Source organism: Morone saxatilis, unplaced genomic scaffold, assembly GCF_004916995.1.
Source record: "Morone saxatilis isolate NCDOM2014 unplaced genomic scaffold, NCSU_SB_2.0 Contig8, whole genome shotgun sequence".
NCBI lineage: Eukaryota > Metazoa > Chordata > Actinopteri > Moronidae > Morone > Morone saxatilis.
The window spans coordinates 24,276,119-24,289,159 of record NW_023340257.1 but is presented as its reverse complement, the minus strand read 5'-3'; the positions used below and the strand labels follow the sequence as shown (position 1 = coordinate 24,289,159).

The 13,041-nt window shown below is 39.7% G+C and overlaps 1 protein-coding gene across 1 annotated transcript in view; it reads left to right on the top strand.

Moving 5' to 3' along the window:
* LOC118342119 (rhomboid-related protein 4-like) overlaps positions 1 to 4,604 on the top strand; it is a 6,020-nt gene extending 1,416 nt beyond the window's left edge. Inside the window, exons 3-8 of the mRNA XM_035680566.1 lie at positions 170 to 449; positions 936 to 1,068; positions 1,761 to 1,849; positions 2,182 to 2,247; positions 3,061 to 3,204; positions 3,290 to 4,604. Coding sequence (XP_035536459.1) covers positions 170 to 449; positions 936 to 1,068; positions 1,761 to 1,849; positions 2,182 to 2,247; positions 3,061 to 3,204; positions 3,290 to 3,396 — 819 coding nt within the window. The 3' untranslated portion in view covers positions 3,397 to 4,604. The remainder of the gene's footprint in view (positions 1 to 169; positions 450 to 935; positions 1,069 to 1,760; positions 1,850 to 2,181; positions 2,248 to 3,060; positions 3,205 to 3,289) is intronic.
* Positions 4,605 to 13,041: the final 8,437 nt, after the last annotated feature.

Sequence of the window (13,041 nt, the reverse complement as noted above, 5' to 3'; positions counted from 1 at the left end):
TTAAAAACAGATATTTCTGCAAGTATCTGACTATACATGATTAGTACAATGTTGTTGTTTTCTGCAATGGTGTGAATAATTTATTATTTTATTTGACTATAATGAAAATGCACCATTGCCTTGTACTATATTATCAGTACTAATATACTAATATCGATCCAATCCTCAGGCCTGTGTGAGTGTCCAGCAGGCATACTGGTTTAAAGACTGGCGCCGCCTTCTGCTGTCCCCACTGCACCATGCAGATGATTGGCACCTCTACTTCAACATGGCGTCCTTCCTCTGGAAAGGTATCAAGCTGGAGCAACGGCTGGGCGGACCCTGGTTCGTCTACCTGCTGTCGGTCTTCTCTCTGCTCACTGGATTGGTGTATCTGGGGCTGGAGGCGTTGTTAACAGAGCTCACCCAGGACCAGTCCTACAGCATGGCCTGTGCTGTTGGCTTCTCAGGTATACACTCATCTATACAACTACCTAAAGATGTACAACTCCCAACTGTCCTAATAAAAGTAACGGTGGCAAAAAAACGTCCAAATAATAGAAAATAAAGGTGTAGGTTTGTGACAGAAAAAATGGCTGACAAGTTAAAGAAATCATTTTTAATTTGATTGTGACTTCTTTTTCTTTCATTTGTTTATTTTTTAATGGTATTTAATGACTTTCTCTTCTTGTCTTCTTGTTGCATTGTGTCATCTTCAATGCACCTATGTGTTTATTGATAATTGGGATTTTTGTAATCACATTTTTTTAAATTCCTTTTTTTTCTTTGAAGGTGCAGTGAAGTGATATTACATTACATACAGTAAAACAGCCCATATATTGTATCTCCGTACACCACATGGTGTGCCACTATTTATTTATTTTTTAAATAAAGTAATCCCACCATGGTGACATTTCCTAACCCCCCTGTCTTTGTTAATATGACTGTGTTTCTAGGGGTCCTGTTTGCTCTGAAGGTGCTCAGTAACCATTACCACCCTGGAGGTGTGACCTATGTGATGGGTTTCCCTGTTTCTAACCGCTATGCTAGTTGGGCCGAGCTAGTGCTGATCCACATAATGTCACCTGGGTGAGTTACCAAGCAGGAATCTGCATAACAACTTCACCAGGATTCAGATTCAGTAGGCAGCCACACTGTAGAGATACCAGTGTGGATATTCTTGGTTGGCTCTGCAGCTGAATGTGAAAAACACCATGAAAGTGTATTTAACTTTCTTAAGGAAATGGTGCCTTATATAGACTACATTAACAGAAGTACTGAAGTATATAGGTACAGTCATTGGACAGACAGTACAGACAGAAAAGTGCCAGGCAGCAGCTTCCTGAGCTGAACTAGTTAACATCATGTTGTCATTGTACAACTGCCTGATAGAGTGTTATTGCTTTTTCAGTTTTACAGTATTTGGTCCCTAACTAAATATCCAGAATATGAGGAATCTACATAATGTTTTCAGTACATGATGGATCATTATCAACGTCTCTGGCCACCTCATACAGTCAACACATCCTCCATGACCCTACACATATTGGCTCCCCTCTTGTCCACTGATACAGCTCCAGAGGCAGAAAAAGACAGGGAGGGGAACCCTTCGACCGAAAGCCTTTCCTTTATTGAACTTTGCATTTCCCCCCACTGACTGATGTGCCCAGCACTTAGCAGTGTGTCCTGTTACTATACGATGTCTGATGCTATGGATTAAAGCATCCACCAGATGGCAGTGTTTCATTAGTTAGGAGTTAATCTGTTCTCTGCTTCCTTAGGACCTCTTTCATTGGTCATCTGGCTGGTATCCTGGTGGGTCTGCTCTACACTGCTGGACCACTGAAGGCCGTCATGAACAAATGCGCAGGTCTGTGTGTGTGTGTGTTGCTTTTTTGAAGAGTTGGTTATACTTGTGTGTGTGTGTGTTGACTGTGTTTCTATTACCTTAGACCCTTGTAACCCCCCTGTATGATTTTTCATACAGTCTAAAGCTACAGGCTTCCTTGCCTCATGGCAGCTCTTATTGTCAGTAACAATGGAGGTTTGCTAAGTGACTTAATCTGAATATCTGTGTGTTTAAATGAGACAATTCTAACACTGGAGATTCTGTGTGTCTCAGTATTAATCCACAGACAAACCTAATGCACATCAACAACACTCTGTTGTCTGAGAATGTCTGTTTATATATGTTTGCATCAGGATTTGTGACCTCGAACGGATATAACTCCGGGCCCAGTGCATACTACGGCTCTTCAGGCTCTTCAGGTACCACAGCATTCATGGAAAGTTATTGTTTAGGCTTTTATAGAATTCGATAGGAGTTTGATCACTCGGTTCATAAAATGGTGATGGCACAGAAATGTATTGTCTGTGACCTGAAGAAAATCAGACTGTAAACATTATGAAGCCCCAGCTCATTCCTTTAGGATCCCCTTCAAGGCTGACACTATGCTGTATTGTTCTTACTGTCACCAGATCCCATAAAAAGTCTACATTAAACTGACCCTGTTAAAAGGTTTGGTCTTTTGCATCCAAAGCCTGATATGGCTTATTCCTCTGTGCCTCGGAGCTCCATTGTTGTCCAAAAACATCAAACACGTCAATGAGCCACACTGTCACACCGGGTTCCTTTATTACCATGAACACACACTGTAGTTTATTTTGAGTCCCACACACACTGTCCTGCTGCCGGAAATACTCACCAGAGCACCAAATGTGGATTAATTCATGGCTGAAAATAGCCGCAAACAGATGCACTATTTACTCCAATTTCAGCCTGTTTGCTAAAAACTACAGTGCCCAGCTGCTTTAGGAAATTAATGAACCTTTATTTTTAATTAAACTATATGTTTGGGTCTCTGGAGTGCCACAGACAGGATAGGGAAGTCAGAAAGTATTAAGAGACTGACTAACACATTGTGGCTTCTGGTCTTTTCATGGGATTTGTTGACAATAAGATGGAACGTGGAATACACTAGCCTGTAACCTGTAAATGTGTCTTTTCTTAAATAAATTAGTTGTACATGGCATGTGTTTGTGTGTTTGTGTGTGTTGTGGTGTGTGTGTGTGTGTGTGCAGGGTACAGTGGCACTCGTGGAAGATACTCAGGAAACCATCAGTATGCACCAGATTACACGACAAATAATACAGCACCTTATACAGGTGGACTGACGGAGGAGGAGCAGATAGAGGCGGCCATTCGAAACAGCCTGAATGACAGAGGTAAGGGGAGCAATTAAAAGCTATTCTACTTAAGAGTCAGCTAAAATCACAACTCATGTACATGTAATACTATTTTGTTTTGTAGGACAAACCAACCAGAGAGGAGCTGCTCCCCCTCATGGGCTCCACCTGTCTGAGGAGGCAAGAGCTGAGGAAATCAGACAGAGGAGACTGAGGAGATTTGACAGCTGAACTGCCAGGCCACCGAGGGGAAGAAGAAGGTTTAGGTGACAGGAGAGAAGACTAAAGCCTGGTCTGAACTCTGCTTCCACAGGCTGCAGAGCGCCCTGAATGAGAAGGTCTAACCGCACAGCCTGATACATTTATCAGCTCTTTCACTGTGTGGTCCTTTCTGTTAATGTACCGCTAAGTGTTACCGAAGAGTTATTGGAAGCTTTGGAAAGCTACTTTAACGCTACTTAGACACTGAAGTTGTCCTCTGATTTACAGCTTCCGATTCCGATAAGAGGAGAGTCAAGGGGTGTTTGTAATATTTCTCAGCCACTGTTCTGTTGTTACACCACTTTAAGTTGAGAAATGGGTGCGAGACATCATATTAAATGCCTTAAAGTTGTTTAAAACCCAATGATACATTTGAGAAACATGAATTCTGTTTGTGAAAACAGACAAAATAGCACTTAGACAGGATATTTTCCCCAATCCAACTGCTTTTTATATCGCATATCATATTTAGACTTCAGAAATGTAAAATGGAGTTCCAGATTTGTGAAAGCTTGTTTGCATTTTTGTAATGTTTTGTATATAAGAGCAAAAAAAGGGAGCATGCTCACTGCTTTTCCTCCATCTAGACCATGTAAGACCAGAAATCATGGTACTTAGACTTGTCAAACTGGATTAGTTTGTGTCAGTCTAGTTTAAGTACAGTGGGTTTCGATCTACACTTTATCATATGTGGTCGGGGTAGAGAGAAAGCTGTGAAATCAGTCCTTTTCTGTTGACAAACTGAAACAGACAGCGACCTAGAAGTGGGTAGGACAAATCTCAATAGATCTTTACTGCTATTACTAAGCTTCAAAAGGCAATATTAAGATACCCAGTGGGATAGCTTCAGGCAGAAATGAAACTGGAATTTAAATTTTTAATAGCAATGCCAATGAAATTCACTCTATTTTTTCATGAGATGTTAAATCTGAACCAGTCAGTATTTTTAAAGTAGGTTGAGTTGATAGACATCAGCAACACCAGAATGATGCCTTTGAACTTGAGGAAAGCTGTGGTTCTCTCCATACTCTTCGTGATGCCTTTTTTTCACATTACCAAAAGACAATACTGCATTTTGCCAAATAGGCCTACATAACCGTATATCTGGTTTCATAAAGGCCCAGTTTGCTCATGTAATAGTACATCTGTAATAAATGTTCTTTTGAGCACAAAACGTACTGTTCATGTACCCGTCTTTGAGTTTGTATAATCCATATTATTAATGACATTAATGACCACCATCATGTAATGACTATTATTATTTTTCTTACAGAGTAATACTTGGGGTATCTTTATCAACCTCAGCGTCACCCTGTGAGAGGGACACTAGCTGTAAGCAAAGTTACAAAAGCAATGTCGAAGAAGTACATTGCTGGCTCTGATTCCCCTAAAGCCCTTGAGGCATGATGGGAAGTAGGACAGCTTAAATTAGAGCCAAGAAACCCAACAAGCCATTACCCCACATGGGTCTAAAACCATGCTGCCGTAGATAAAATCTGCACATCGCCGTCCCTGACGTGGCATCACAAATAGGAAGAAGGGGTGAAAAGGTTGTGTGTTAATTATACAGACTCATAGTCACAGTGGGTGGACGTATAACTGTTTTGACATCAGATGGATTTGACAGTTTGCGTAGTTGGATTTTGCATTCTGCCGAGGGGAGTGTGGGAGCTGAGTGGCGCACAGGACCCTGGCAGAACATGAATGGGAGAGGCTGAAGAGTGACGGAAAGGATGACAGGATGAGGACAGGGATGAGACACACTGCTGTTGCAGTCTGTGTGTGTCTGTGAGCATGGGTGCACATTAAAGGCGTTTCTTGGCATGTTGGTGGTTTAATGTCTTTTTATGTGTCTGTACGTGTCGGGAAAGTTGTGTCTCAGTTCGCCATCTCACATGACACATCATCTGTAAACCGATCTGACTGATTGGCTCCACCTGCTGTGACACTGTCACTGAGCATTAAAGACGGAACTGTGAGAATCACTCCTCTCCTGGTTTCACGCATTGGAAGCTGAGTTCTGTTGGCCATTTAGGGTGGCAAGCAATAGAGTTACTCACAAGCCCTTTTGATGAGCATCAGGGGCTGGGTGCACTAAATACTTTAAAGGTCCATTGCGTAATATTTAGATCAATTGGCAGAAATGTAATATAATATTCATTGGTATAATATTCATTGCCGTATAATCACCAGAAAATAAGAAGCGGTATTAAGTTGGTTGCAGTCTAACTCCAACACAAGGTTTCTACCTCTTAAAAGTTTTTCTTTGCTACTGTCTCCAAGTGCTCGCTCGTGGTGGGAATTGATGTGTCTTTGTAAATAACTATATAAGGAGTACAGTCTAGACCTGCTCTATTTGAAAAGTGATCCTAAGATAACTTCTGTTGGCACTTTACAAATATACAAATTGAATTGAAAATCTGTAACTTTATCTCTAGATGCTGTTAAATCCTAGATACTGGTCCTTTTTCCCAGCCAGAGTTAAATCAGTTGCACCAAACACTGTGTTTCACTTAAGTATTTAAGGTTTTCTCCTTATTTTGGTCTCACACTTAAGGAAATATTTATTTAAAAACTCTTAATTTAAAATGTAACAACTCTTCTGAACTTTTGGCCCCTCTTACTGCCTTTGCCTAAATGAAACAAATCTGTTTCTGATTACCATAGTTATATAAATATGCCACCATGGCAGAAAAATAAGTCTGAATAAATCTTTTCCCCTTGTTTAAGAGCATCAGAGGTTATTTTATAGAGACCTGTACAGTGAGCTGCGAGGGAAGGGTTAGTGTCATCCTTCCAACATGGTGACCTTGAAGCCACTGGCTCTATTTCAGACGGGGACATGTATTTGGGCTGAAAGCTTGGTAGTGACTGACCTGAAGTACCCTGTGGCTCACTCCTTAGCTGACTGAGCTTAGCAGAGGCATGACACCCCACTGCCATGTGCTGCATACCCACTCTGATCCCTTGGAAAAAAGAAACACCCTCCACTCAATCCAACGTGAAGGTCAATTTGTCTTTGCATCTGCCAAAGCCAGCTGAGATTACAATAGACTCCTGTGGGACCGATAAATGCACCACTGCATAAATGAAACAAGCTTTCGGTTAAAGGCGGAGCGGGAGGTTTGGATCACATGTTTTTGTTTTGTTTTTCTCCCTACAGTGCAGTGATTAACTTCATCATACTCAAATCCCGCTCAGCAACTCATAAAGTCTCGTGGAGAATGGTATTAACTTGTGCAGAGGTATAAGCCCAAGGCTAATTTTTAGAACAGTTTTATCACTCGTGTGCCAGAGTTACATACTGCTGTTGATGACTAAAGAAACTTGCCACAATATTTATAGGATAATCTCATGAAACCCCCTTACCCCCCGTCACTCCCAACCCACCCTCACCCTCCCACTTATAATTATCCTGCTGACTTTGTTCTCCACTCTCCCTGTTCTTCCCTGCCCCATAGTGGAACTTAATGGAACTTCCTGTTTCACTATCAAAGGCCCTGCACACCCACGTGGGTTTCTTCAGTTATTCTCGTTGATTAGAGCTCTGTTCTAATCAGCCGAAACAACCAATGTCACTATAACGGGAACAGTGATGAAGGTGTGAGTTGTCCTTTCTTCAGGGTGAACAGGGAGGGAATACGCGTGCAGTTCTGAGAAGAGGTCTAATAAAAATGAGTGTCAATTCAAAGAATTGTGAAAGGGTTTCCACACTTGAATCCAGGCTTTTGAAAAGATAGTATCAGGAGTGCATCTAGCCAGAATCAGTAGTCCCATTACATAGGAATATTGAGGTGCAAAAAAAAAGGTGACACAATGTGAATAAATGTGACAAAAAGTGAGGGTTTTGATCAAAGGACCATCGTCAGCAAAGTAAGTGTAAACCCTGTGAGGGTGTATAAAGGCTTGCCTTTATTTCTTAGTGTCTTTGATTGTATAATCCTCCTGTTTTCCTGTAGAGGAAACTATTCTTGTATTTGGTCTACTGTGAGTTCTGCGTTTACATTTGATGTCCTTGATGAAGGTCCAGAGCTAAGCTGCTGACCAAGTAAAATGTTAATTTAATATTTTATTGCAAGCGGTCCTATGTAGGTGGCTCAAGGTTAGAATAATGTACCATGTTTTGCATTTCAGACTGTAGGAATAAACAAAAAGACACTCATAAGATGCAACAGATATACAATTATTTTGAGCTATTTATAAAATGCATTTTGTTTTTTGCAGCAATATGCAGTCTTTCAGAGGTCAGTAAACAATTTTATCCACCTCATCTGTCATCAGAGATATGCACAACATCACATTTCTTAAAAAGGAACCTTTGGGGGGTTTAAGCAGCTAAGATTGTGACTTTAAGTTACAACGAATATTCTCCAACAGGAACAGTAGAAAACAAGAAAAAAAGCCTGAGCTCGTCTTCCATCCATCCAAACATCAAACATTCTGTATGAACTCATATTGCTCCCTGTGCCCTTTTATTCAAAATACTGAGCTCTCTGTGACATTATACAACCCACAATACAAATATCTATTGTTACAAAGCTTCTACTGTAACTTATCTCCTCCTCTTTGTAACTGGTATAGATGTAGTAAAGATCAGCAGGTGATGATGAAAACACAGTGTCATCAATATTTTGTATATTCACTGTGTACCTTGTTTTAGATTTGCCAGACACCTTTATCCAAAGAATACAGAAATAAAGCATATATTGAGCAATTTAGGGCTCAGTGTTTTGCCACTGACACTTTGATATGTGGGCAAGATAAAACAAAGGAGATAGGAATATACAGAGCTGTAGTTAAATGACAAAATGCAATAATAAACAAAATAAAATAAATCTGAAAATAGCGACTGAACTAAAAAAGTATGATGTTTTAAATATACAAATATAGAGCTCAGTAATGTATGACACATTGAAATGCATGTTTTAGTTTCATGTTAAACTACTTATAATACATCCTTTGCATACATGTATGCTATACCCTGAGGAATACTGGATTCATTATTTTAATTTTTCTAAATATAAACACATTAACAGATTGCTTAGATTGTACATACATACTGAGTGGGAGATTTTACAGTACAGTTCAGTTTGTGAGTGCTCATAGGTAGGGGTGTAAGAAAATAGTGAAAAATATTGCATCTTAATATATCGCAGTGTATTGAATTGTAACCCCTGTCGTTATATGTGTTGTATTGCTAGATTCTTGTCAATACACAGTCCTACTCAAACAATGTAATGGTGACGCTGTTTCAAAATAGATACATTAACCTGGACAATTTGTCGGTTTAGCTCTAATGTTTGCATATTTGTGATACATTTATTTATATGCAGAAGTGTTTTTGAAATGTTTCGAAATGCTAAAGTTAATTTTTTTGTTGAACTATCACCTGTCCATTTTTATTTCTCTTTTTTTTCGACCTCTGTATCGTATAACGTGCAAACAAAAACACTGACAGACACGTATAGACATCAGATTGATTGCATCCCCAGAGCGCAGCCAGGCTTAGGGTTGTTACTTTTTCCAGGGGTTGAATGTAGTTCAACTTGCCTACTTCACACATGAACTGTCCGCTTCTTGACTGGCTCCTCCTAGAAACTTGAGGCGTTGACAAGAGTACTTGAGACTATCACGTTCACCCCTTCAACAAATATCAATTCAAATCTACTCTTACACTTCTTTTTTATGCGGTTGTTGTCTGTGCTGCTGTCATGCAATCTCTCCCTCTTACATTTCTCCCTTTTGTTTTCTCCTGCAACTCAACGTGTCTCTCACTTGCTTTAGGAATTTTCCTCCCTTTGAATTTTGATTCCTCCCCAGTGTCTGCACTCTCCTCTCGCCTTTTCTAAAACTCTCTTTTCCCTTTTTCTCTCTCTATCTCTGCCTCCTTGTGTGCATCTCACTGATGCTCTGTCTCTCCTTCTCCCTTGATGTTTCTTTCTGTTTTTTGATTCGTCTCACACAATCTAGCACTGGTTTTTGATCTCACTATACCTCTCTCTCCCTCAGTCTTTCCCTCTCTCTCTCTCACACACACACTCTTTCCTCCTGGGTTGCCTGCAGATCAGAGTTGCCATGTCTCTCAGTAAGCTGCAGAGTTACCAAGCTCCTTGATTCATCCCAGCTATCTGGGTGACCCATTTCTGCACAAACTCACACATTTTAATGCTGTGAAATGAAGTAAGTAGTTGATAAACACCACTTTCTGACAAATTTTAATCCAATTAGATGGATCGTGCCCTTTGACCCTTATGACATAATATGGCAACTGCCCAATCTCTTAATGCGGCCAACGAGAGATTGCAGAGACAGATGTTTTCATCGATTGCACTCCCAATTGTTTTCTTTTTGTTTCTTCAGTGAGTTGATCCACAATTGATTGCTTAATATCTACGTTGAGGAGACAATAAAGACCTTTTCCTTAAATATAGAAGAGGACAGCCCTAATATTACTTTGAACAGACCTCGTACTCTACCGGACCTTCTCCAGGGATGATCACTGAAACCAGACCCCTCTTGTGGTCCGTAAAAGACGTCAGGAGCACATGGCAGGATCTCTAAAAACATGTTATATATATTTAAACATTTATCTGCGATATTACAAACAAAATCATGTCCACTTTATGTGAGAATAATGATTTACTTGCAATAAAGAAGTAACTTAGCTGCATGCGCTAATATGAAGGCCTGCAGTGCTAGCAACACACTGACTTATATATAGGCCTTAATTACAGAAATTATATATTATTTTAATAGTGCACTTTTTAAAATGTTCTCTTAGGGGAAATCATATTATCTTTATGTAAAATCCAAATTGTGAATAATATAAATGCTCTGGACAATATGTGGACAAAATCTTGCATCATTAGAAACACTATTATATTTTGATATGAAGGCCAGATCCATCAATGTTTCCTCAACATTTACAGTTTTAAATGTGCACTGATATTCTAATGACACTGTTTAACAATAAATTCAAATCTTTATGTGACAATAATGGATGAAGGACGAAGATAAAAGAACAATATAGCACAGCAAATTAACCTTATTTAAAAAACAGTAAATCAGTATATTTTATCAGACCTCGCTATATTCATGAATGAGTTTAAAATGAATTCCCTGAAGATGTCCGAACAGTCACAACAACTTATAGCCCAAGCATGATTCAAAACCTGCCTAAGATTGGGAAATGTTTGTTATTAAGGGCAAAGACTAAATAAGATATAATCCACAGGATGAATGGAAATTGCGTATTTCACCATTCCACACAGGTCAAAGGTCACAATCCATCAAATGGGATTTAACGCAGTGTTTATCAACTACTGAAGTACTGTGAAGTGTTTTTCAGTTCAACAGTGTACCTATACTACTGGCATGTGACTCTTTCTCTATAAATCTAGCCTCTGTACATTTTGTGGTGTACCACAAAGGTCTATTCTTGGTCCACCATGTTGGAGTAGGCTTTCATTAAACAGACCAAACAGGTAAATACTTTTTCTTTCAATCTTTGACACCAGAAAATGTCTTTGTACAAGACTCCTGCAGCAAATTCTAAAGATCCTTTGATTATTAAAAGGAAATACCAAGAGATCGAAAACACCAGCACCAGCGTCAGTTTACCACAACGTTATATTTAGTCCCAATAGTGAAGATAAGAATACTGACTGGTGAAAGAATTACAAAATGTATAGCTAATGGAAAGCAAGCCAAGTGACCAGTTTGTGACCTCAGACCGTTTCAAACAAACATTTCAACTTAAGTATCCTTAACTTTAGACAGGAAAACATCACTGAGAAGAACTTTAAAGCTATACTAAATATCTGCCTACACACACACACACGGAGAGAGATAACTGAAGTCACTAATGTCATCAATGTAAAACAAAATGGATTATGGGATCATTGTGTGTTACACTGCTTTAATGATAAAACTACTATTTAGGGGCATTTTGCTTTATAGTGATGACATGCTGCGAAATACTGATCTGTTCTTTGAAAGTCTTCAGATGTAACTAAGTTTTTTACTTTAACTGGGTCACAGTTTTATTTAATTGGATATTAGAAGGCAGCAGAAACTCCAAAACTCATGTACTTAAGTAATGTACAAAGGCCAAATTTAAGGCACACTGAGCATTGTTTGCAATTTAAGATGAACTTTTTAATAATCCGAAATATATAATGAGCTCATAAAATCTCCTTGCTATAGATGAAACCTTATAGTGTATTAATTGAGCACCACCTGCAGTTATGATATTAAAACGCTTCTTACACCGTAATGCATCAATAATTTAACATTTCACTTCTTTACCATGCCTACGTAAGTACATTTTGCCGTTAATACTTACATATATAATACTTATATGACTTATTGAGAATACTCACTTACATAAAAGTGAAATAATACATTAATTCCACCAGCTAAATTCCCTTATGGGAGAAAGACAAAACCACAGGGTGTCCTATCATATGTTCTCAAACTTTTCCCTGCAAGTGCCTTAATCTGATAAGATTTCTCCCTATGAGGAGGAACACAACCTGAGACAATCTTATATACTGCACAATTAGGTTAGTGTCTGTCTTAGCTTTGTGAAGGTAATGACATTTCTGTACAGAGCAGTCTACATGATTAAACTGTACTTTCCCATGCTGAGTCAAATAACACTGAAATTAACTATAAAACACATTTTAGTCTCTTAGGCACATCCTAGTGGACCCCAGAGCCCCACTGCGGGAACCACAGTGAAATATTTGAATATTCTCCTAATCGCAGATAATTGGGTGGCAGTGAACAGACACCCCACCCACCACCCCTTGACCTGCTGTGAAGTCGCCAGATCCACTCCACGTTTTTCCCTGCGCCTTTATTAAGCGCTGTGTGGGTTATAAGGAGAATTAGAGGAAATAACAAGCCACAACAAACAAGAAGGGCGTGCAGAATAACAGGAAAACGTTGGTATGTGCTGACTGAATGAGGGAAAATGTGACGAAAAGCGAGAAATCAGGACGCACTTCTTTACTACTGCTGCTGCGTTCACGGATCATCTGTACCTTCACCGGAGGATGCTGCATCTCTGGAACCGCCGCTATCTGCTCACAATCCGTGCAGTCTGCCCAGTTGCATCTCACTGTGAATATTACAGCGTGTGACGGGGTGGAGGGCGATGTGCGAAGAGGCTTTAGGGGAGCAGAAAGGTTGAGTATCTGCAAAGGATTTTTCTGCGCGCTGTCTCCATCACTGCCGACTTCTATTAGACGCACAGGAGGAGAAAAAAAGAAAAAAGGACAGTCTTGCTATCCCCTCACTGTTAAATTATTTAGGAGTATCTGTTCCTCAAGACCAACATATGCTGGTGTCTTTGTCTAACATCTTCCGTGCATGATCTTACAACACTTGAAGTGGCGGTGGCACGGATGAATGCCGATGGCCAGGCGCCCCAAATTTCCTCAGAAGGGGGATGCAACCTAAAATAACCCCGGTGCCAAATGGTAAGAGAGCAGATTTATGACCAGGAATCAGTGCAATGGCTAACAATTGCAGTAACCTTTCTGTCGGTCTTTGCTGTTTCTCTGTAAGGTTTGCCGATTTTAACCCGGTTGCTGAATTATTCCTGCAGCT